This window comes from Bacillus rossius, chromosome 12 (assembly GCF_032445375.1).
Source record: "Bacillus rossius redtenbacheri isolate Brsri chromosome 12, Brsri_v3, whole genome shotgun sequence".
NCBI classification, from domain to species: Eukaryota; Metazoa; Arthropoda; class Insecta; order Phasmatodea; family Bacillidae; genus Bacillus; species Bacillus rossius.
This window is the reverse complement of record NC_086339.1, coordinates 26,485,592-26,512,684: the sequence shown is the minus strand read 5'-3', so window position 1 is coordinate 26,512,684 and position 27,093 is coordinate 26,485,592. Positions and strand designations below refer to the sequence as shown.

The 27,093-nt window shown below is 41.4% G+C and overlaps 1 protein-coding gene across 1 annotated transcript in view; it reads right to left on the bottom strand.

Moving 5' to 3' along the window:
- The window catches only part of LOC134537276 (alkaline phosphatase, tissue-nonspecific isozyme-like), a 440,124-nt gene that overhangs the window by 192,391 nt on the left and 220,640 nt on the right, over positions 1–27,093 (bottom strand). Inside the window, exon 3 of the mRNA XM_063377549.1 lies at positions 3,201–3,424. Within this exon, the coding sequence (XP_063233619.1) occupies positions 3,201–3,424 (224 nt within the window). The remainder of the gene's footprint in view (positions 1–3,200; positions 3,425–27,093) is intronic.

Here is a 27,093-nt window from a genome sequence, read left to right as displayed (position 1 = left end):
TATCTGCAATAAAAATTGTTTCTTCGCTACAACTTAAAAAAAAAAAAAAGACTTGTACCAGCCTCGGAAAGCACTTTACCGCCGTAAGTAGTACTATGTACAGTGTTTGAACTTAAGTTATTTCGTCTTGTGTGCACCTGCAGCTGAAAGCTTGTTCGAATTCGAGACTCATCTTGTGTGGTATGCACGTACATATTATCCAAGATGTACGAACGCGATTTATTCGGGATGTCTGACTCCGTGTCAAATTAAACTTGGGTTTCTCTCCTACTGGAGGAAGACCGGGGGAGGGGGGGGGGAGAGAGACGTTTTAAACGGAGCTTCGAAGAGGGGAGGGAGAAAACATTGACATTTTGACGGAAATATGAGAGAGGGGGGATACATTTGAAACTTGCGACCGAGACAAGTTCAAGCGGTGAATGTTCGGCGTTATCAGCCGGGGAAACAAGGTCTGTATTTTTAAAAATTGTGGGGCCGATGTCTTTTGGAAGGGTTTAGAGGGGGGGATGGTGGATGAGGGGGAGGGGGGGGTATGGTTGATGAGGGGGAGGGGGGGGTATGGTTGATGAGGGGGGAGGGGGGGAGAGGGGAGAGGGGAGAGGGTCATGGGAACATTTCTCCCCACTACTTTTCCCTCTTCTTCCTTGCGGCCAACCAGAGCAAGTGGCAAGTCATCTGCGCCGCAAGTTTTCCCAGTGTTGCTAAGCTCATGCCGTTGCTGGAAAAGCGTCGTAGCGAGCTGAGGAAAAACCACGCGCACGCCAATTTCGCGGTGCATTCTATATGCTAAAATTCTCGTCGCAAAATGTTTTTTTCTGCCCTGCCCCATCTCTTCGGTGAAATTACCTCTTTGAATTCCTTTGATGCGACGACAAGGCTCTTTAAACTAAACTTTAGCCTTGGCAAATTATTATTTTTCCAACCCCCATCCCCCACCCCGTTCTCACTGTCTATACTGCTACGAACTTCTTTCGCAGACATTCCATCTTCTACGAAGATTCATACACTGTGATATTAATAAAATTTTGAAAGTTATTTCTTTAAAAAAAATGCTTGCATTGCCATGCTTCCCTTGTGCAAAATTAAATTTTTAACACAACTATTTTTAAAATTTGACTTTAAAATAATGTGTAAATACATCACTTTATTTGCAATGTTAATTTATACATTAAATAACATTCACGTTATTTCATCATTTTGCATTGTTATCAAAACGTTTCGTTAGAATTTAAACATGATTATCATTTATTGTTAACTCGCGCGTAGGTAGCTAGACCAAAACACTCCGTGGTTGCTGAAATCATAATGTATAATGAGTAGGTTATTTCAAACTGCTGAATAAAAAAACGTCAAAATAATTAATGTAATGGAATTGCACGTTTGGTAAACAAACAGAAACAGGTCGTTTCATGCATGTTGGGGAATCGAGGGAAAGTAACTTTTATGACTAGCATAAATTTTCCACAAAAATAATCTGTTTAATTTTTATTAAAAAATGTACTAAGAAATTAGAACAAAAGTTCTATTTTAAAATTTACTTTAAAAGATCAATACCAAATATCAGTTACCATTTTTTTTATAAAATTAATTTTACTAACGACAAATTTTACTCATCGAAAAAAGTTACTATAAGCATATGAATGTAATATATGTTGCTAGTTGAACTAGAAATTGGTAGGTACATATTTGTAATTTAGTCGATACCAAGCAAAAAAAAAAAAGACAAAAAACAAATGCCCCTTGGTAACCACGAATACACATGTAAACGAAACGTCTCATGCAAAATTATAGACAATCAATAACGAATGACAATGAAGAAAAATTTTAATCGATTAATACACACATAAAATTTGGTTTTTTTTTTTGTTAAATTTGGAAGAATAAGAGCTAACCTTCATTCTTATTACATTCTTATTACCTGTTATTCTCTGCTTCACGGCTCTAAAAGATGGGAGCTACAAATTCGTAGAAAACTCTTTAACAACTCCAGTACCATTATAACTTAACAGGTAGGGACATGGTTTTTTCCAAGAAAATAATTCGATACTAGCTAAAACATTGCAGCATCGTCTACGTTGCGTTATTGGATGAGTTTCTCTCAGACACATGTCTACCATTAGTAGAGACTGGAAAAATTCGCGAGTTCAGTGACCTCCAGGATAGATTCCACGATCCTCTGCCTACTTGGGCAAACGGCGCCCGTTTTTAGGGTACCTACTGAATTATGAGGCGTCTTAAGTGGGTAACTTGCGGTTGGATACTTCTTCGATTGATCGTCTCTTTTTTGACCAGGAGTCCTACATATTATAAGTGAACCAATAGCAGAATGCAGCACAACTGTATATAATTATTTGAATTTTTTGCATATCACGAAATGAACCCGCGAATTTTTTCCGGTCTCTAACCATTATCACTGAGAGAAAGGTTTGTTTGCCTCAACAAAATATTTAATTATATATGGTGAAATAATATATATTTTGTTAATTCAAACAAATATTTAGTAGTAGGAAAGATTCTGTCGACCCAACAAAATGATTTTGTCAACTCAGATGTATATTTAGGTTAGATGTAACAAATCATTTTTGTTACTTACCGAGTTTGGTCAAACTAACAACATATTTTGTTCCACCAAGTAAATAATTGTTTTGCCATATATACAGTGGCGTAGCCAGGATTTGTGTATGGGGGGGGGTGTTAAGAAACGTGCCCTCCCCCCCCCCCCCCCCGTGTTGAAGTGGGGTGGTCCGGGGGTTCTCCCCCGGGAAAATTTGGATTTTAAGGTGTAAAATAGTGCTATTTTAGCAGTTTTCGGTTCTTAAATTTAAATATTGCAATGGCAAAATTTTTATTAATTTTAATATGAAATTTTTTTGAGTGATGAATAAGAAATTAATTAAAGATTTGGTGCTAAGGGGGGGGAGGAAGTTTGAACCCCTAAAACCCCTCCCTGGCTACGCCCCTGCATATATAAACAAATATTTGTTTGATTCAAGCAAAACCTTTTTTTTTCTCTGTGAAGGAAACAATCTCAATAGTTCAGTGCGGAAGAAAATGCTTCTTTGAATTGGCCCCGGTAAAACAAAGGCAAATTGTTTTCTTCTTGCGGACGGCGCGACGTCGCTGAGCTCGGGGTCACTGCTCGGCGTGCTGCGATGTCCTCCCTGAAGGAGGAAGATAGAGGAGGAAGGATCAGGACTCACCCTGGCCAGCGCCACGGTCGGGAAGCGGTCCCAGGCCAGCTCCTGCTCCTCGCCCGGCCGCCCCAGGCGCTGCCCGCGCAGGATCCGCGCCGCCGTCACCGTGGCCACTCCCATGCCGTCGCCCACCGCCAGGATCACGTTCTTGGCGTGCGGCCGTGCGCCCTCGTGCTGCAGCAGCCGCCGGCGCAGCGCCTCGCGCGCCTCGTCGTACCACGCGTCCCGCTCTGCGACACACCCCGAGCACACTTGCTGACATGTCCCCCCACTGGCACACTTGCTGACATGTCCTCCCCCGGCACACTTGCTGACATGTCCTCTACCGGCACACTTGCTGACATGTCCCCCCACTGGCACACTTGCTGACATGTCCCCCTCCCGGCACACTTGCTGACATGTCCCCCTCCCGGCACACTTGCTGACATGTCCCCCCCTCCCGGCACACTTGCTGACATGTCCCCCCCCCGGCACACTTGATGACATGTCCCCCTCCCGGCACACTTGATGACATGTCCCCCTCCTGGCACACTTGATGACATGTCCCCCTCCCGGCACACTTGCTGACATGTCCCCCTCCCGGCACACTTGCTGACATGTCCCCCTCCCGGCACACTTGATGACATGTCCCCCTCCCGGCACACTTGATGACATGTCCCCCTCCCGGCACACTTGCTGACATGTCCCCCTCCCGGCACACTTGCTGACATGTCCCCCCCTCCCGGCACACTTGCTGACATGTCCCCCCCCCCGGCACACTTGATGACATGTCCCCCTCCCGGCACACTTGATGACATGTCCCCCTCCCGGCACACTTGATGACATGTCCCCCTCCCGGCACACTTGCTGACATGTCCCCCTCCCGGCACACTTGCTGACATGTCCCCCTCCCGGCACACTTGATGACATGTCCCCCTCCCGGCACACTTGATGACATGTCCCCCTCCCGGCACACTTGATGACATGTCCCCCTCCCGGCACACTTGCTGACATGTCCCCCTCCCGGCACACTTGATGACATGTCCCCCTCCCGGCACACTTGATGACATGTCCCCCTCCCGGCACACTTGCTGACATGTCCCCCTCCCGGCACACTTGCTGACATGTCCCCCTCCCGGCACACTTGCTGACATGTCCCCCTCCCGGCACACTTGCTGACATGTCCCCCTCCCGGCACACTTGCTGACATGTCCCCCTCCCGGCACACTTGCTGACATGTCCCCCTCCCAGCACACTTGCTGACATGTCCCCCTCCCGGCACACTTGCTGACATGTCCTCCTCCCGGCACACTTGCTGACATGTCCTCCTCCCGGCACACTTGCTGACATGTCCCCCTCCCGGCACACTTGCTGACATGTCCCCCTCCCGGCACACTTGCTGACATGTCCTCCCCCGGCACACTTGCTGACATGTCCCCCTCCCGGCACACTTGCTGACATGTCCCCCTCCCGGCACACTTGCTGACATGTCCTCCCCCGGCACACTTGCTGACATGTCCCCCTCCCGGCACACTTGCTGACATGTCCCCCTCCCGGCACACTTGCTGACATGTCCCCCTCCCGGCACACTTGCTGACATGTCCCCCCCCGGCACACTTGCTGACATGTCCTCCCCCGGCACACTTGCTGACATGTCCTCCCCCGGCACACTTGCTGACATGTCCCCCTCCCGGCACACTTGCTGACATGTCCCCCTCCCGGCACACTTGCTGACATGTCCCCCCCCGGCACACTTGCTGACATGTCCCCCCCCGGCACACTTGCTGACATGTCCTCCCCCGGCACACTTGCTGACATGTCCCCCTCCCGGCACACTTGCTGACATGTCCCCCTCCCGGCACACTTGCTGACATGTCCCCCTCCCGGCACACTTGCTGACATGTCCTCCCCCGGCACACTTGCTGACATGTCCCCCTCCCGGCACACTTGCTGACATGTCCCCCTCCCGGCACACTTGCTGACATGTCCTCCCCCGGCACACTTGCTGACATGTCCCCCTCCCGGCACACTTGCTGACATGTCTCCCTCCCGGCACACTTGCTGACATGTCCCCCTCCCGGCACACTTGCTGACATGTCCCCCCCCCGGCACACTTGCTGACATGTCCTCCCCCGGCACACTTGCTGACATGTCCTCCCCCGGCACACTTGCTGACATGTCCCCCTCCCGGCACACTTGCTGACATGTCCCCCTCCCGGCACACTTGCTGACATGTCCCCCCCCGGCACACTTGCTGACATGTCCTCCCCCGGCACACTTGCTGACATGTCCCCCTCCCGGCACACTTGCTGACATGTCCTCTACCGGCACACTTGCTGACATGTCCTCTACCGGCACACTTGCTGACATGTCCTCCTCCCGGCACACTTGCTGACATGTCCCCCTCCCGGCACACTTGCTGACATGTCCTCCCCCGGCACACTTGCTGACATGTCCTCCCCCGGCACACTTGCTGACATGTCCCCCTCCCGGCACACTTGCTGACATGTCCTCCTCCCGGCACACTTGCTGACATGTCCTCTACCGGCACACTTGCTGACATGTCCTCCTCCCGGCACACTTGCTGACATGTCCCCCCCCCGGCACACTTGCTGACATGTCCTCCCCCGGCACACTTGCTGACATGTCCTCCCCCGGCACACTTGCTGACATGTCCCCCTCCCGGCACACTTGCTGACATGTCCCCCTCCCGGCACACTTGCTGACATGTCCTCCCCCGGCACACTTGCTGACATGTCCCCCTCCCGGCACACTTGCTGACATGTCCCCCTCCCGGCACACTTGCTGACATGTCCCCCTCCCGGCACACTTGCTGACATGTCCCCCCCGGCACACTTGCTGACATGTCCTCCCCCGGCACACTTGCTGACATGTCCTCCCCCGGCACACTTGCTGACATGTCCCCCTCCCGGCACACTTGCTGACATGTCCCCCTCCCGGCACACTTGCTGACATGTCCCCCCCCGGCACACTTGCTGACATGTCCTCCCCCGGCACACTTGCTGACATGTCCCCCTCCCGGCACACTTGCTGACATGTCCTCTACCGGCACACTTGCTGACATGTCCTCTACCGGCACACTTGCTGACATGTCCTCCTCCCGGCACACTTGCTGACATGTCCCCCTCCCGGCACACTTGCTGACATGTCCCCCTCCCGGCACACTTGCTGACATGTCCCCCTCCCGGCACACTTGCTGACATGTCCCCCCCGGCACACTTGCTGACATGTCCTCCCCCGGCACACTTGCTGACATGTCCTCCCCCGGCACACTTGCTGACATGTCCCCCTCCCGGCACACTTGCTGACATGTCCCCCTCCCGGCACACTTGCTGACATGTCCCCCCCCGGCACACTTGCTGACATGTCCTCCCCCGGCACACTTGCTGACATGTCCCCCTCCCGGCACACTTGCTGACATGTCCTCTACCGGCACACTTGCTGACATGTCCTCTACCGGCACACTTGCTGACATGTCCTCCTCCCGGCACACTTGCTGACATGTCCCCCTCCCGGCACACTTGCTGACATGTCCCCCTCCCGGCACACTTGCTGACATGTCCCCCTCCCGGCACACTTGCTGACATGTCTTCCCCCGGCACACTTGCTGACATGTCCTCCCCCGGCACACTTGCTGACATGTCCCCCTCCCGGCACACTTGCTGACATGTCCTCTACCGGCACACTTGCTGACATGTCCTCTACCGGCACACTTGCTGACATGTCCCCCCCGGCACACTTGCTGACATGTCCCTCCCCGCACGCTTGCTGACATGTCCTCCCGCCACGCTAGCTGACCTGTCCCCCCTGCATACTTGCTGACATGTCCCCCCTGCACACTTGCCGGCACACCCCTACACATTTGCTGATAATTGCCGGCACACTTGGGATAATCTCGGAACTTACAATATTACACTGATCAGAATTAAGGGGGCCCCGGCCTTTAAAACGTATAGATTACAAATGGATAGTTACTTTTACCTGGAATATGCATTTAACATTCACCTTTGACATAATCAAGGTTTTACAAAAAGAACTAACAAAAATAATTTCAATAAAGTTGAAATGTTTTTTATCCCAACCAGCGCGGGAATATTTATAATTTGATTTGACAATATCTGATCGTTGACTGTTCACTGGCGGTGAACTAGAAGCGGGAGATACTTAATATTTTCCGGAGGGAAAGACGTTAATTTAATTGACTTACGGGATGGACTTGAGCCGGAGGAAACCCTGCACTAATGCACCATCTCTTGGACGCCACTGGAACCGAACGTAAAAGGAAGTCCAGTGGTGAAGAGTAGAAATTAAAGTGCGAAGCAACAAGAATAGAGAAGTTAGGGCAAAAGTTAAATATAGAGCCAACTATAGGATAAAGGGCGTTGAATTTTCCACTCACCAGTCTGGGGGTGGAATGAAGAAAACTGCACGAGTGCTAGCGGTAGCCACGCACGAGTCATGCTAACGAGATCACCTAGTAATCCGAACTAAAACGACTAGCAAACTGGAAAATAAAAATAACTTGTATCACTACCGGACTCTAGGGATCACATCCCTTAAGTTAGTCGGGGCGAGACTGCTTCCGAATAAAGTCGCGGGCGATAAGCACCGGAGAGATGCGACCACGGTGACGACAGAAGGATGAATCCCTCAATGCACCGGGCTGCATGTAGTTAAGAACTTAGGCTAGAGTCCCGGAGGCCTAGGGAAATGGGGGGAACTAGTCTCTGATTGGCTGGAGGTAGCGCGCGGTGGGCTCACTCCATGGGCCAAACGAAAAAAAAAAAATGTGGCTGGTGGCTTTACTTAAGGGGGATCGGAGGTGACTCGCACTCCGAAAGTGGTGCACTCTGTCGGGGAACAGGCGGAACCGACTCGGGATTAGTTCACAAAAAATCCCGCGAGGGGGACTAGTGTAAGCCTGACCCTTATGGGACCAACTGGTTCACGCTCTGTCGAGCTAAATGGGAACTAGAGAGAGGTGAGATTGCGGCTTCTAGAGGTTGCGCTCCAGCACTGAACTAAGTTAAGTTAGTTGGCAGGATTCGCCGGGAGATGGCGAAAGCGGGCCTTTCGCCGGCCAGCAAGATGTCCTTGAGGCCTAGGGAGGTTAACGCCCCCGGTCGTTGCTCTGGATGTTGTCCCTGGAAAAATATGGATGAGGGGGGGTCTTATGGCTCGTGAGAAAAGTCTTAGGCCAGGCGCCAATACTTGCCCGACAGCCCTGGAACAAAAGAATGGGGCATAACTGGAGCTGCCAACCTCAGCCAAGCTCTGGGAAGCGGGCTGCCCTGGGAGATAGCTGAGAAAAGCATTCTTGGTCACGAAGCCGGACACTGTTACTAGTCGCGTTCGTGGCCCGGGGCGGGAAGAAAAGATGATGGCTAAAACTAGCCTGCCGAAATCATATCAGGCTATCATTTGTGGCGCTGGGAAAATGACGCGAGACTCTAGTAGAAAAAATTTCATCAGGATGAACTATGGGCTAACAAAGTTTATATTAGGGCATTTAGGTGAGAAAAAAAAAATTCTGTCAAATATTTCAAATTTGCGGCACAACACCTTAAGTAGAGTTTTGTCATTTTTTAAAAAAATACTTATTGTAATTTAAGTGGCTTATTCAATAGCGCAAAACAATAGAAAATCTAGTACTTTTCTTCAGATCTGGTATCTTTTCCGGTCAGATTTGGTGCGAAATGTTTTCTTCATGGCGGAGACACTGGGCAACGGTCGCTGCTGATTGCAGAGTGCTCAGCCATTCCGTGGCGGGGGGACGGTCAGTTTGGTCACAAGGGGAGGGGGTGGTTCGGGGAAGGCGCGGCCAGGGGGTGCTGTCATAACTTAGTAACACACAACTTAGAAACAAACAACTTAGAAACAAACAACTTAGAAACAAACAACTTAGAAACACACAACTTAGAAACACATAACTTAGAAATACATAACTTAGAATTTTCTAAGTTATGACTTTCTACGTTATGAAGTTTCTAAGTTGTATGGTTTTGCGTTGCGTGTTTCTAAGTTACGTGATTCTAAGTTATGACAGTTCTTAGATGTGTGTCTTTAAGTTGTGATAGTTCTAAATTGTGACTTTCTACGTTATGACGTTTCAAAGTTGTGAGGTTCTGCGTTGCGTGTTTCTAAGTTACGTGTTTCTATGTTATGACAGTTCTAAGTTGTGACAGGTCTAAGTTGTGACTTTCTAAGTTATGTGGTGTTCCCGCGGCCAACAAGGGGTGGATGTGGATGGGAGATGCTCCCACCCACCTCGAAGTGCATGCATGCGAGATGCTCCGGCCGTGGCCGTCACGAGTCCATCAAGAGCGAGGTCGCTCGCACCCGCTGAATGTTTCAGCGCGCCCGAAGATGGAAGCGCCGACGCAATCCTCCCGTCAATCCACCCTCCTCCAACCACGAGGTCGACGGACGGGCCCCAAGTCCGTGATGTCGACGTCGTGTGGTCCAGATCATCCGTTTTGTTTCCTCACTGGGTTGTTCTGTCACGGTGTTTTCCGCATTAGTGAGTGTGCGTGCATTTTTTTTGACGTGACAACGTCTAACAAATCGATGAACGCCGGCTGCACGCACGAAAAAGTGTCCCGTTACGCTCATTGTACGCTTGCGCCGCATCTATCTCTCTCTTCTACTCGATTGGAACAACCATCGATTTGACTTTTTCGAGGCACATTAAGTTTGAAACACTCCCATTCGTTTCCTACTTTTCCTATCATCGTCCTATCCTTAACAGAATAACACAGATAGGAAGAGGTTAAATAGAAAACATGTATAAAATATACAGTTAAAATAATCTCTTCGTTAAAGTAATAAACATATTGGAATTATTGAGTGCAAATAAAAGTAAATTTATCAATTAAATTGTAGATTTCATTTCACTCCTTCTTTGTATCCATACAAAATAGTGATAATTCAATAAAAATGATTCAATTTTATTCATAAAAGTATACAATAATTTCATCAATGTTTTTTTATGACGTCACGTTAAACTATCGTCCGTAAACCGACTTTACAGACAACCAATTTTTTTTTTTTTTTTACGTGTAACATCTTGGCTCTCGGTATACGGAATTTGGTAGAAGTAATTTCGTTATTGAAACTGAATTGTGTAACAACAGTGCTGCCATATATGGAGGATGGTGCGAATCTATGTTCACAAAGCCAAAGGGAAACGTTTTTTTTTTAAGAAGATGGGCAGTAATTAAAGAAAAATTCCTTGTCAAAAATAAGCTTTTATCGGAACCGTTCCATTATAAAGTATAAATTTCAGTCTGCATATCGAATGATTCGATAAGTCGAAATAGCTGCTGCAGCAGCGGTTTCTAACGGCAGGTGCGGAAGCTACGAATCATTCGCGTTCAGAAATGTGGTTAAAAGATCAAACTTGCGTATATTTATCACACTTAGCAGTGTTTTAAAGAATTCTACGTTAAAGTTTGTGTGAGAGTTTCGTATTGTTAGAGTATTTGCAAACATGTGAATGCATTAATTTGCTAGGTATCGTCTCTGGCGAATAATGAGAGACTCGCTCCATTTTTTTTAAAAGTTTTTTTAAGACATATTGATGGAATTTTAGTAGTAACAGAAATGCACGCGCCTTATTGACGGAAGTTTAACGCGATGAATTGAAGCCATCTTGTCAAAAGTGTAAATCTTTGTGAATTTTGTGATAGGTACTTTTAATTTTATCTTAAGATATGTGCATACCAACGAGTTTGTGGTTATCACTAACGACCAGAACTTGATTGTTTGTCGCATTATTTTTTTTTTTGCCTTGGTGGAGAATGTTACATGTAAGTAGTATAATTGACCTTAGTTTTAGTGGTTGTAGGCCCTGTCAAAATATAACTGTGTCGGTGGTGGCTCCTGTGATGTGGTCGGTTAGCCGAATTCCGCATCGTAATATAGATAGTAGGCTATCGTATGTGAATCATACGCTTCATCACACAATAAATTGTCGAAAGTAAAGAAATAAAAGGCAAACTAGTGTTGCTTGAAAAAAAAAAACACTCTGCAAATTTTCACTACGATCCTCGCTATTCAATATTACAAATATGTAATTAATGTAAACATTGGCTTTTATTAGTTTTCGCGCATTCATAAAATACTTGCATATTATGGTTATTTGTAAATATATTTCGTAAAATGTCACTTCCTTTAACTAAATTGCTGCGCATTTAATTCATTTATAAAAAAAAATTCAATGCGTTTTCCTGTGAATTCAGCCAAAATTAAATAATGTACGTAATGAGAGAACAAATAGTGAACATGTAGGTGACAAGAACTGCTTGTTTATGTTCATAATCGCATTTTCAGACAGCGAGTTTTTGTGTGTGAGATTGTTTTAATCTGGCATCATACTTTGTTTATTTCATAGAAAACGCTTTACGTGATAGTATTTTTTTAATGTTGCCAGTCTAACCTAACCAAAAGTTCACATCAATTTATAGTATTTTCAATGGATTAAACTTAAACCAAACTAACTAAACAAAACCTTGAAACAATTTTACAATATTTTAAAACTAAGATAATTTAACCACAGTAATTTGGACAGCATTTTGTTCAGTGTTACAGCTAGTTTAGAATTGAGGACTTGAGAAATAACAGTAAGAATAAGTCAAAAGTGAAAATCTTACAAAACGAACTTAGGTTGAATGGAAGTATCTCATGATTAAAATTGTAATGCTAAAACTAGGGCAAAATAAGGGAACATTTTCGAGGTCACTAATTGTTTTTTTTCTTCTTTCTTTTGTTGTAGAGAGGGAAGGAGGGAGATTTATTAAGTTTCTGAAAACATTTTTATGTTTATTAAAGTGTGGATATTGTTTTCATTATTTTTACCGACGTAACTTGAAATAAAAAAAATAGCAGAGAGAAACGCTGATTACGTGGTCGTTCAGAGACATGACACACCCGCATCACCGCCTAGCCGTGTTTCACCAGGAAGAACACCAGTCAAGTAGTTGCCGATACGTGTCTGTAAAACAGCACACAACGCGGTGCCCACCTGGGGATCAGTTTCGTTCAAAACTTGGCGAAAGAAACTTGTATGGATCGGCTAGAAAACATTCCTACATAAACATGAGAACGAAGGACTCTGTTATCGTGAAATACTAAGACACTTTGGGGGGGGGGGGGGGGGGGGCGGGGGAAATAACACATGGCTGCCTGCACCCAACCTCACCCCTCGAAGAGAATGAAGTAAATGGCGCCGGCGATGTTTATCTCGGCATCTCTGGCGATTATCATCTTCCGCGTACTAACGGCCCGGCGCTCTAGAAACTTTCGTCCATTTCGCCCAAGCATGTAAACATTGGCCAAACAAGTATTACACTTTATTTTAAACTGTACTATATACATATTCTGACATCCCAAAGTGGAGTAGTAAAGCTCGTTTGTCTTATTTCAACGTCCAGCAATTTTTTGAGTGATTCCGAACCAGACAAACCAACATATTATAATAACCACAACTATGCGTAGTTTTTAAAAAAATAATGTAAGAACCCGTTCCTCATTTTTTTTCCTCGTAATTCATTGAATGTGCATGAATTAATGTCGAATGAAGTTTATAGTTAACTTCTTTTGCGTCGTAATATCAAATTCGAAGTTTATTTTCTGGCTTTCCACAGGCAGGCGACGCAGTATTTTTCAGGGGCTGTAGTTTTAAATATTTCTTTAAGAAATCTCAAATGGCAGGCGAATCCTAGTCAAGCGCCTGTAGCAGGGATATTAGTATTCTGCGATGGTGGCACCGAGCTACAACACGAAAACACGGTCCGACTTTGTAATCCAACAAAATTTCGTCGACGTGCCTCTTTTTATCCCGTTTCCCCTGGTTAACATGATACATCTCCTTGTCTTCATCCGTCACTCCGTCACAAAAAAAAATCATCCCTCTCTTTTTTCACTTTTTATCTCGTTGAACCAGATGTTTCGCTCCACAGATATGAATTTTTAACGAACGCCCTCGGAAACATCTGAAACCAAAATCCCACGTCCTCTTTCCGAAATTAAAATTATATATATACACACACTAGCTTCTACCCGCGGTTTCGCTCGCGTTTATGTCCTTAAATAAGTTTCAAATATCATTTTAAAAAAAATAATATAATAAAATAATATGGTAATTGGTATTTTTTATTGCGTGACTGGGATCATCAGTATTTAAAAATTCTAACATACAATTTAGCTCAAAAAACTCTAAACATGCTTTATTGAAATATGCTTCACTATTTAAAAAAATAAATAACTTTAAATACTAACATTTTAAAAAGTTCAAAGTATTAACGTTTGGACATAGCTTAGTATAATTCGATATGTGCGCCAATTTTTTGCTCTGTTGATGTCTAGGCTGTATTCAGTCTCCTAACAAATTTTATAAATCGTGTCCACAATTACAGGTACGCCTTAAATAAGTCTTACACGGGAAAAAATTAAATGTATTTTTACAAAAAAATTCATTTGGAAACCAGTTGCCAAAAAAAAGTTTTTAATATTACAAGATGGATATTGTAACTTTATACAACACGTGTCCATGGTTATTTTTTAATTAACGAATATGTTTTTCAAGATAATATTGAGTATTTCTTACGGAAATTGGCGCATTTAATTATATTTAGTTGATTTTTCACTCAATGACTTTTTTTAAAACACTAGAAAATATAATTGTTAATTCAATCATTTAACTCTATTTAGTTTTATTATGCTTTATAATGTGCGCAGTTAATATTGGAAAGCTATTCGAGGAAAGGTTTACAGGTAACTTTAACTATTGGAGGTACTGGGACTTACACAAAGCCCAGTACTGCAAATACTGTTTTGTAGTGATACAGTTGTTTTCATGTTAATGAACAAATTTACATATATCTGTAATTTTACATGAAAATTTGTTCTTTTTATAAAACAAATTACAGTATAGCGACTATCACTGCTATATTCGTTACCTTTTAGCCATTCACAGTTTGGCATGCCACCACACTAACTAAGCCTTAAGCTGAATGGTCTACATCCTGCTACGCACCATCTCACTCTTAAACGGAGTGAACAGGTGTTCTCGCATGCCTTTGAATTATGCCCTTTCTGTGTGTGTTATAAGAGCAAGACCATTGATGACTATCATTATAAGTCAGAGTGTAGCTTAAAATGCATTCTACAACGACGTGGAGAAATGAATGGGAAGCTTATACGTATAGTTTCATTACGAAACTGTTAGTAAGCTGGCAAGCGACGTGAAGGTACTTACGTAAAATTTCTTCATAGACTACTTCAGGCAGGGAAAATGAAATAAATATAGCCTATATGAAATATATATGGTTTCATAAAAAAATCCCCAGATAAGAGTTTTCCTTAATTGTACATGTTTTATCATCCACAGTTGTCTTCTATTCCCCCCTCCCCCCCCAAAAAAAAAAGCTCAGGCAGGAAAAAACCAATGGGTGAACCAATTCCACGTTATTCTAATTTCTGTGTCATTTAGATTACCTCAGATTTGACATTTCTCACAATAAGTGTCCATGATTAACGCATCCTTCCACTAACGATACTTCGGCTGACAATGTTTGTAAACAACTTCTCGTGATACTTTATTGATGACGTTTGGCAAACGAGTACCACTGGCACAACTATTGAGGATTGTCAAAAATTTGAGCCAAGTTACGTGGCGCAGGCTATACACGGGATTACCCTTCCCCTTCTGTTGTCCCGGAAATGTATTCCAGTCTCCTTTCCCACAACCTCCCAACATCCCAACAAACCACGGATGTCCGATCCCGCGTTTCCCAACAAGCACTGACCGTAGCAGGTTTCTCTCTCTCTCTCTTTCTCTCTTTCTCTCTTTAGCTGCTTCAGCAGAGTGCAAAGGAAGAAACCAAACACAAAAATAAAGCAGTAAAATCCCACCAACGCAAAGGCAAGCAGCAATAAAATGCAAGCGTTATATGCGTCTGTGTGCACTGGGTAAATTTCTCCCCAATAAGTCTAAGCACTCCCTCACAAAAAAAAATATATATATATGTCAGAAACCACAAACCCATAAATAAAAATTAGTTGTTCTTTTTGAGCAAACGCTTTAAAATCTACTACCCCTTAAGTTTAAAGCACCTTTTTTCAGGTGTTGTAACACTTTGTTTATTCTACGGTGACAATTTTTTTTTTACAGTAACTGGAACTTTATTATATCGTGCGAATTTCAGAGTTCACATGCACACTAATTTCCTGAAAATTAAAAAATTAAAGAAAAAGAAAATTAAACCATGAATGTGTTATTTAAAATTTAATAAAATACAAATACAAACACACAATGACAAAACGTTAAGTTACCGATAAAATAAAATAAACTACAATTAAAATTTTGGTTTGCATGGTGTTTCCTTAAAAAAATAAATGTATAAGCTACATTCAATACCCATGACAATTAGAAGACGTATAAAAAAATAGGTCTGGATTAATGTAAATGACACAAATATCACCATGGTTTACAGTGAGTCAATTAGGCTATTATTTCGGTATACCGTCTTAACCTACTTTGCTTTTCAACGCTAATGCGATTAGTCTGTGGAGAATTTCTTTTTTTTTTTTCAAACAATTATTTTTTTAACGGCTACTTGCGTATTTTTTTATGCCGTAGAGAGGTTAATTAAATTTAATTAGCACGTTGTTTGGGAGTTCATTATTGTTTCACGGGACAGGGGAAAAAAAAATTCTGCGGTGGTGGTTTAGCTAGAGGGGAACACACCCTATAGCCGGCCGACGTTCATTTTGGTTTTCGGAGCCCCGTGTGGGTAATGAGTTCGCACTGCCGAGGGAATGCGTGGCGTTGCTGTTCGAAAAAAAAAAAAAAAATAAAGTAAACACGCGCATGCAAACGCCCTAACACTCAACGACCACAAACCTTCACCTCCCTCCCCCCTCCTTTCAAACTATCCGACGTATTCCCCCCTCACCAATCCCCTTGCCATCATTAGTTCCGCGGCAGGACGAAATAATAAAAAAAAGCTAATTAAAAAAAAATTGGAAAAGGAAACCAACGAGTATGTTCGCAGCACACAGGAAAATTTATTTTAAAAAAAAATTCGGTAGGTGTTTTATTTCCATGGAAATAACAATGAAACACATTAATTAACGTGACTTAGTTGTTTCTTTACTGATCCTTTATAATTTCAAGGTCTGCATTCAGTGACAGTATCCAGGCGTTAAACTATTATTCAAATTATTTCAACGCTAACACACATTCGTTTATAATAATAAAAAAAAATTTGTTTACAACTATATTTACTATTAGTTTACAATTTTTAAATAGTCAGGTTAAGGAAAATTAAACCTCCTTATATTGTAATTTCAAATATTTTGATACAGCTTTCAAAATACGATTTTTTTTAGGGACAGTTGAATTATCTAACGGTAAAAAGTTAACACGCGATATAAACCTGCATGATAATGCATAGATAAAAATTTAAAATTTTTTTTATTTTATCGTGAAGCTACTGTCACGAGACTGAAAGAGCAACTATCAATAAGTATACTTATAAGAGGGATGCATTGTAAAAAAAATGCTCGCTATTGCAATAGCAACTCCAAGTGAAACTATGAGACTGTCAAGGGGTGATTTATGTACGTCAATTAATCAACTGGTTCCAGCCCGACTCTCTTCAAATTTTAATTAATCTTTTGTAGAATGGTTTACATATCTATAATAAAGCTGTGCAAACTTTAAATGGCGCATATAACGCTTGCATTTTATTGCTGCTTGCCTTTTCAAATAAGGCATTTGTGTGCATGGCTGTGGACAGCACAGAGGTGATTGAGGTATATTCTGTCAAGGTTGATCCAAGTAAAAAAAATAACAGTTGTCTTCTGCGTAAATATCTATCTAACTCAAATCAAACAAAATTTTAATAAAATATTTTTTTCCAGGTACTGACATTTTGGCATTTAAAAAATCGCCTACATGGCTAAACAATACTGTAGAAACTGCACTCTAGTACACTATATTTTACAATATTGAATCAATATTATGATTTTAAGTAAGAAATGGAAATGTTTCCTCATATTTGGAAGCAAATATCCAAAATAAGTGCCCTCTTATTTTATTGTTATTAGTTTCATTGGAACGAGCTAGTTTTTAACTTTATCGATATTATCATTCCACCGTGGTTCTTGTACCCAGAGGCCTGTACAAGCACTTCGAAGATGATATGGATATACTGATTAACTATAACTGTTTATTTAACTTTTATCCTCCTCTCAGCGGCAGATTGGCCCATAGTAGGTTGTTCCCTAGCCGTAAGGCATTAAAAAGTCTGTATTTCGTCATTATAAAACTAAATTCTTATCTGCTTCTTGTATGCGGCCGTCTTTTAACTGGTGCGGGCAAGACAGCAAGAAAATTGAAGTGCGCGCAGAAGACAGCTGTCATGTGCAAGTCCTTCATTTGTCTTGCTGCCTCGCACACACCAGTTAAAGTTGAATTCTCATAACGTTAGGAAGGGAGCTATTGTTTTTTTTTCCAACCCGTTATAACATGTGGCGACTGTTAGATAGCGTCACACTATACGTTTATGCCGCTACAGCTATAACTTCCGCAGAGATTCTGGTAGAATATTCTTTCGACCGTTTCGTTTAGAGTGCACAATGCATGTATCTCAATAAAGCGCTAAGTTAGTTTACCAAAATGGATCATGCAAACAACTGATCTCGAACAAAACACCGAGTGGAAACTGGTGACCATTAAGTACAACTGTACGGTGCTACACCGGCTAAATAGTCATGATGCATATGTCCGCCAGCGGTAGTAAAACTATCACAAAATTTTAATTCAGCACACGTGATGCATGTTTGTAAGAGAGAAAGACATCGATGGTCGGAAAATATTGGATAAGTTTACAGAACTTATTGAAAAAAATGCTATCAGTGGCTAGCTTTCGTTTATAGTACTTTTATTTTAATATGGCATAAAATCAAATACTGAAATTTTCGACGGATTAAAAATGTATATTTATAAACCGATTAACAAAATGTTGCATAACAAAAGCGGTTATTTTTGTTTTTTATATATTAATTCTTTTTGTACATAATTGAAAGTAAAATTATTCATTCCATTCATGCCAATCGTTATCACAGACAAGCTACATATTTATCAATTTTGGCTTACGCTCCCGAAAAAGAGAACCACGACTTTCAAAAATAGTCTTTAAACACCTATGCTCGTGTTAGGGGTCCAACCCACGACCGCAATGATTTTATTAAGTCAAGTACTCCGATCCTTAGGTCACTGAGACCATCCGAAATGAAATAATTTAGTGGGGCTAAATGTACATAGGGTACGTAGTCTCTTCAAACAACTTAAGGCAGTTTTATTTTTCAATGGTAACAGTGATTTATTACCAACATATGAAATAAAATTAACTTATTTAACTGTTTTTCACGAATACATTGGACATAAACGACTCAAACCTAGGTTAACCATAGTTATAGAAGGCAAGAATTTAGAAATAAAATGTATACACTATGACGGATTAAGTGTGTGGATGAGTTATGGCATTTTAGAAAATGGGCTCTTTGACTTAGGTCTGTCTAGTTTTCATATACTTATGATCCCCAGCCTTTAACTATTATTGCTGAAATTATTTTCGCCAATCGAAAACACACCTATAAATGTACGTTTCTAACTTTTACTCAGCTATTACACTTCCAGCAATAGGAATTTCACCGACTCCAAAACGGATAATTATTCACAAGTTTGACACCTGAGGGATACGGCGAATTAAAAACATTAGTGAATGTTTAATTGCGTTGGGACAGCTGCATTAACGTCCTAACCTATTTGAATCAAGCATTATTAACGTAGCTGACCCAACTTTTCACTTCACTTACTATTCGCTTTACTGCCCAGAAGCAGAACTTGCAAAGAATTGCCTTAAAACGTTCCCGGACCACCGCTTGCCCAGTCTGTGATCCACGATCGTTAAGCCCTAGCCATCGTAACCACCCCCTTTACCCCTCTTGACTCCTTGCGGAAAAATCCTACACTAGCAGTGTATGCAACGTATTGTTCTCTTTCCTTACCTCTCCTAACCCTTTCCTCTGTTCCTTTTTATACCATGGCTTACTTCCTGTGCCCACACATAAAAAATAAACCACAATTATTCTTCGTTAGTTATTCTTTTGTCGCTACAGTCATGTCATTCATCACAGCTACCCCTTTGTTTCGAATTACACATCACCTTTTTCTTATGGTTCATTATAGTTTCCCACACATTCCCCTCTCTTATCCTCATTAGAAAAAGAAAAAAAGGGGTGGGAAGGTTTTTTTACCATGGCCTCTTTTATAAGTGAGCAGGCGTGGAAATAGATTTTTTTATTTTCCTAATGAGTGGTCAAATTATCTGCAATATATTCAGAGAGAATCTGCATCAAAGAAGTATTAAATTAAGCATATCTTAAGGAACATTCTTGGCAAAGTGACTTAACTGGAAGATCAGCTTCATGCTAACAGTGTTAGCTGCCTAATTTTGTCCAAGCATAAGAATCGAAGGGACTAACCGGAAAAATATAGTGAAATGTTTTACAAATGTTTAATTTTGAATGACGCATTTAAACATGGATAGGTAACTTAATGTGGTCAGATTAAATATAATGGTATTTAACACAAATTATTAGAGACCAGAATAGTTCGCGGGATCAGTGTCTTAGATTAGACTCCACAGTCCACTGCATACTTGGACCAATCTCACGTACTCATTGGCTGCTGTGCCTTTGTGACGTCTCAACAGGGTAACTCGTAATTTGGTTATTTGGTTGAAGGATCCTTTTTGACACATATTCACAAAAAAAATTTAGGCACAAATGTATAATGAACATTTAAATTTGAACCTATCAAAAAAATAAATATGCGAATTTTTCCTGTCCTCGCTTACTATCCTTAGACGTGAATGGTAAGTTCAAATAAATGTTTAATGTTAAAACAGCATTGTCATTAACAACTCTTTTGCATTTATTTATATATATAAGATCCCTTTCAGCCATTTATTATATAGAGTTTAAGATTTCTGTTTGCTAATCAAACGATTCGATAGTCGACGTAGCTGCCACGGGGAGAATTCCAGCGGCGGTTGCGGAAACTACGCGTCTTTTAGTTGAAAACACAATTTATTTTTTTTCGTTTGTTTATCACGCTCAGCATTATTTGAAAATAATTCCGCATTAAATTTTCTGTCGGGAGTTTCGCATCAAAAGTGCATTTGCTCGTCACCCGCGGCTAGGTGTTTTTTTTTTTGCATCGCTGACGAGGGCTGAAAAACCAGCTCACATTATTGTTGTTATTTTTGACGTGACAACGTCTAATAAATCGATGAACGCCGGCTGCACGCACGAAAAAGGATGACTCGTTGTCCCGTTACGCACTTTGTCCCGTTGCGCTGTGTCCCGTTACGCTCATTGTACGCTTGCGCCGCATCTATCTCTCTTCCACTCGATTCGAACAACCATCGATTTGACTTTTTCGAGGCACATTAAACTTGAAACACTCCCATTCGTTTCCTACTTTTCCCATCATCGTCCTATCCTTAACAGAACAACACAGATTGGAAGAAGTTAAATAGCAAACATGTATGAAAGTTATAGTTAAAATAATCTCTTCGTTAAAGTAATAAACATATTTGAATTAATGAGTGCAAATAAAATGTAAATTTTTCAATTAAATTGTAGATTTCATTTCACTCCTTCTTTGTATCCATACAAAATGGTGATATTTCAATAAAAATGATTCAATTTTATTGATAAAAGTATGCAATCATTTCATCAATGTTTTGTTATGACGTTGTCACGTTAAACTATCGTCCTGTAAACCGACTTTACAGACAACCAAATTTTTTTTTGTCAACGGAATCGGCCGCTGGTGGCATCGTAGTCCCGGGACCCCATGCCCCTGTCGCCCGGGGTCTCCCGAGGTGGAAAGCACGCGGCCCTACTGACCAGCCGTGTCGAGAGCGGCATCTCTCAGTCATGCCCCTAATGCTGCCCACGGGTGGGCGGGGCGAGCTTCGGGCGAATTAGGCAGCCGTGCCGCAGCGGAGCAGAGCATTATCGCCCGCGGACCGGCCCCACCTGGCGTCGCATACATTATGTACGCCCACACCGTCAACACAAGCTGCTGCAAACTTCACAAAGAACCTCTCTGAATAACCAGTGTCCGAAATGATTTTTTTCCCCCCTTCCCTACAAATCTTAAGATAGATCTTCAAAAATTACATAACCATAAAAAAAAGAAGAAATATTGGTTTTCTGTAAAGTCGGTTTACGGACAATAGTTTAACGTGGCAACGTCATAAAAAACATTGATGAAATTATTGCATACTTTTATGAATAAAATTGAATCATTTTTTATTGAATTATCACTATTTTAGTATGGATACAAAGAAGGAGTGAAATGAAATCTACAATTTAATTGATAAATTTACTTTTATTTGCACTCATTAATTCAAATATGTTTATTACTTTAACGAAGAGATTGTTTTAACTATAACTTTTATACGTGTTTGCTATTTAACTTCTTTCAATCTGTGTTATTCTGTTAAGGATAGGACGATGATAGGAAAAATAGGAAACTAATGGGAGTGTTTCAGGTTTAATGTGCCTCGAAAAAGTCAAATCGATGGTTGTTCCAATCGAGTGGAAGAGAGATAGATGCGGCGCAAGTGTACAAGGAGCGTAACGGGACACAGCATAACGGGACAATGTGCGTAACGGGACACTTTTTCGTGCGTCAGCCGGCGTTCATCGATTTATTAGACGTCACGTCAAAAAAGAGCCTGACGCGATAGAGAAGTTGAGGCTAAACGAATACCACGCAAACTGGGAAACAGCACAAGACAACAAACCTGCCGGACTGTGCAATGTCATGAATGAAAATTAATGGTTGAAGTACATTAATTAGGAACTGTGATTAACGTTATATTTTTGGCTCACGTTAACAGAATTGAATCGGCACATGCTAAAAGGGCCTCAGTCCAAGCAACCCAATTTTGAGAAAAACGAATGAATCTGTCTCTAAGCAACCCTTTTAGCGTACATTAAAAATTTTCCTAGCTAATATAATTAACCCGCGCGTGTGACTCATTCCCTTTTTAGCATGGACAGTTAAAGCTATCCTATAACATGCGATTTTCATGCTTAACTCACTTTGTCATTTTTTTGTGACTGAGGCCCTTTTAGCATGTGCCGTTTCAATTATCGATCGCTTATTCAGGCTTGAAAACTTTTCGAGATATAAATCGCAAATCAACATAACACATTATACATTTACGTATTGACCATGCAGATTGGATCATTTTATTAAATATATATATTGTTAATATCACAGTTATTTTTAGAAGGATCTCCGGTGTGTGATGCTGAAATCCACGTACGTTTTTCCTCTGAATCAGAATATTCAGCTACTTGGATATTCAATGATCACTACACAATACAAACATCTGTTTTTTTTTTTATATTTAATTTATTATTAGACACCGCTACACTTTTATTGAACACCTTACCTTCTATAAGGAATCTTAATATTACTCTATGCAATAGCGATTTATATAAAGCTTTATGAAAACGCCAATATATCACTTTCACTAACCCAATTTACAAAGTATTATACCACTCTGTGTGTGCTCTATATATATATATATGTATTCATTTATAAAATTACTATTTATAGATTTAAGAACAAGCAACACAATACTATTAGGCCAAAATGTTTTCCTTTACTTGAGATTACTTACTCTATACATTTTAAAGTACACTTAATCATTTTCAGCATATAGTTTAACCTTGACTAACCAAGGCAATGAAGTGGGCGGGGGGGGGGGGGGGGGGAGGGAGGTCAACACGGATAAGCGAAAATCACGGATAATCGAATTCAAATTTATTAGGTTATACAATAAAACCCGGACTAGTTTTTATTCTCATGGGCAATTCTAGCCCGTTTCTTTGTCTGTTCGTTACTATTTTTAATACGTAGTTTTTAGTTTTACTTCTTTCTTGTCCCTTCCCTAATGAATTACACTTCGCGGGCTTTGTTTCCCCTCCCCCCCCAAAAAAAAAAGTGTTTAATTTTTTATTGCAACCCGGTTAACCGAATGCCCGGTTAATAGGGTCATGGATAATCGAATCTCTAATATATATATATATATATATATATATATATATATATATATATGTGTGTGTGTGTGTTTATTGTAATTTGCAATTAAATAATAACGCGATTCTGTGCCGCACTTGACCTTAGTTCATTAACCTGCCAGCAAAAGCTGAGAAGGCTGATATATAATTTCAGTCTTTTTTTTTCCTTCGTATTTTTATAGTAAGTACAGTCCATACCACATCCACATGAAAAGTAAACTAAAAATTGTATCAAAGTTAATGCATTAAATAAGCGATATTTTCAGTTACGATGACACATATCATATTTACACGCAGTCACTACAGTAAACATAATTCATTTAGTTTAAAAAAATATATATTTTTTTTTCAACAGATCAAAAGTAATTTAACCTCCACGCACTAGTTTGTAGATAATCATCTCATACTCCACAGAGAGTAAGTAATCTGAAGGTAAATAAACCAAATGCATATGTGAAGTAGGTATGCTGTTGCTTGCACGCTAGCGTTGCAGTAAATTAATTTTGGCAAACAATTTCCTCGTGGCACGTAGTAACGTTCTCTTTTCTACACCACGTGAGTGTTCCAGGCGTCTTGCAGGTTTGGGTGAGCGACGATAAGGAGAAGGGGGGTGGAGTTACATGCTCTGCTATTGTCGCTTTAACAGGCTTGCTTAGAAGCCAGGCCCCAGCCATTGAAAATAATTGCGGGGGACGGGAAAGGGGAACTCAAGAGGCAACGTGCTCATGGAAGAATACCACGTGTGCATTTTCAACGGTGGAGACATTCGCAAACGGTGGGAAACAGGTGTGGTTAAGATCGTGTGCCGAGCGTCTGAAAAGTACCAACTGCCGCCTTTTGAATGCAATTGTCTACGAGTTTATTTTTTTTTTAATACCGTTCACAGTTCCAGTTTGTAGAAATTTAAAATTTTTCTTTCAAAAAATTAAAAACAATACGTCCCTTTTTATGCGCTTTCCTTCTCCTTACAGTTACATACAAATTCCCCCCCTACCCGATTCCCCTTCCAACAACCCCTTTTAAACAAAATAATATTATTAATGTGGTATTTAATAAGTTTTTGCTAGTTAAATATTATTTATAGTAGAGACATCTTTGTTATTTTAATTTATTTCTGAATCGTATTTATTGTTTATTTACGTACCGCAAATTTTTACCCCTCCAACATCTTTTTTTTTCCTGCGAGATTCCTATACTAACGTGTTCCATTAATTTTATGTTTTCAATTAAGTTCGATTATCCCTGATTTTACCGTAGCAACTTAAAAATATTGCTGCACCGTTACAAAAAATTTAAGTTTACTTAAAAAAAATACCATTTCATAGCGATAAGTGCTGTTGTAAACTTGACGCTTTATTTCAGTTTCCTAATGATCAAAGCAAAGATACACTAAATTGATACTTAAAACTGTGATTTCAGTGTTTCGGTACTGAAAATGTGTTCCTATCCTTCACTTAAAAGAGGACTTTACGAATGCCTTGCAACGTTTATAGAATCGTTCCATTTCACTATTTTTACAATTGCTCAGAATTAGAAGGTACATGATGCTCTTCCCGAATACTCGAAAGTGTCCTTTGCTGATGCAGCTAAATCCAAAGTATGCTTATATATGAAGACTGCATTCAGTGGAAAACCAGACGTGAAAATATATTCAAATTCTTTTGGCATAAACACAAACCTGGTGTATAACAATTACTCTTCAGCAGTTGGTTTGGGTTAATCAATTTTTTTTTCACACCTTTTTAAAAATTTTACACTTTCAAGTTCATCGCTTAACAGATGTAGATAAACATTGAAGGCTGTGAACAGCAGTTGACTGACCAAACAACAGACTGACGTTACAATTATTTTTTTCTAAAATACAGCCCTACAAGCCCTCGAAATTAATCGTCCTCTCACGAAAGTCAGCATCGGCGAAGGTCTAGGGAACCTTGGAACTACTAAGAAGGTCAACGAAAATGGGTTATATCATTTAAGGTGCATATTTTAAGTACCATTTAAGCTAATCGGAAGGTTAACAAAAATTTCTTTACATGCTATAAGGTGCACTTTTTGAGGACACTTAAAGCTAAGCAGTTATTTACGGAGGTTTGTGGGAACAGTGTTTATATATATATATATAACGCTGACTCTTTCTGGGGCTACAGGGGCTTAGCTACGCGTTTCCGGCAACATGTTTATTGGCAAAAATGGTTGCAAATAATAAGAGCTTTCTACCCTCAAGCGTTGTAACATGAATTTTGATACATTCTGTATATATATATGTATATATATATATATAGATACATCCTGTATATATATATATATAGATACATCCTGTATATATATATATATATATATATATATATATATATATATATATATGGGCAGGAATTTTTTTTATAGTACCGAGTAGAAACAATGAAGTTACATCTGCCCTAGTATTCAGCTTGCTAATCAACACGTGACAGGTATATAAACACCACTTTTTTTTCCACTTGGTCCTCGGGAATTAACCAAAAACACGTGGGGGGGGGGGGGGGAGGGAATAAAGAGGGTTTATGAACAGTTGTAAAACGCCATGAGGCCTTTTTTTTTTTTTAGCTCTCGTTGAATTGAGACTGCGGAGCGTGTTCGGGACGGATTGGACGCGAAGCTGGTACCAATATTCTGTTCCCTGCGGCCGGGACGGAGCAGGCCTGCTGATGCTGGCGGAGCGGAGAGCTTGAAGCGATGTTCAATTGTTTGCGTCCGGTCAGCTCGTCGGGTCTGACGATTGAATAGCCGGCCTCTGTTGACGGGTAAGGGAGGGGGAGAGAGAGGGGGGGTGGAATTATCAGTTGGGCAGCAGTTCGCGAATTGCAACCCCCACCGAGTTCATTGGTGGTGGTGGTGGGGGGGGGGGGGGAATTAAGGGACGCGGCGGCGAGGCTTGCACGAAAGGGCCACGGCGCGTCAAAGCGTTAACGATCCCAACTCGTCGCTAAATGAGTTCTCCCCGTCTCTTGCCGGCTTTCACCGCGGCGACAGACACTTAATTGCTGCCCGCTGCTGTAGCCCCCAGGCGCTAGCCATGACGCAGCAGGTTGGCGCTTCAATAAACAGTATTTCTTTTTTTTTTTTTAATTCTCAAATTTTTATTTTTACTGACTAGAACGCCATGCGTCAGCGAACTATCGACGTATGGTGAACATGTTATTTTTTCAACCGTTAGAAACTGCAGCAAATTTACGGTGAATTCACCTGGGAATAAACGAAGAGTTCGTAATTCCAGATAACTCGGCCTTCGTAGAAAAACAACGTAGTGTTTCGAATTACGAGTTCTTTTTTTTTCGCGTTATAAACACGGTAAAATACACGTGGAAGAAATAATTGTGTTTTTTTTTTATTTATATCGTTGGCAACTGAGTTTATAAGGACTTTCCTAGTAAGTTCAAACAATTTTTTTTTTTACAGTGTGACATCACGGATGCATCGACTGTGTTTGGTTAATGTCGAGGCCATACAGAAAGCTACGTTATGTTCGCGATGTTCGCTAAGTTCGCTGCGCCAGGTGGCGAGACGGGATAGTCTAGTTCGCGATGTCGGAGAGACGCATGCTGTGGAATTATTCCGAAGATGATAATACACTGCTAGCTCTCGCAGTATGTGAACGTAAAAAGAAATGGGTTCCTGAATTTAATTTGAAAACAAAAGAGTTTGAAGAATTTAATCATTTGATAAAGAATTTGCTAGTGAGGAC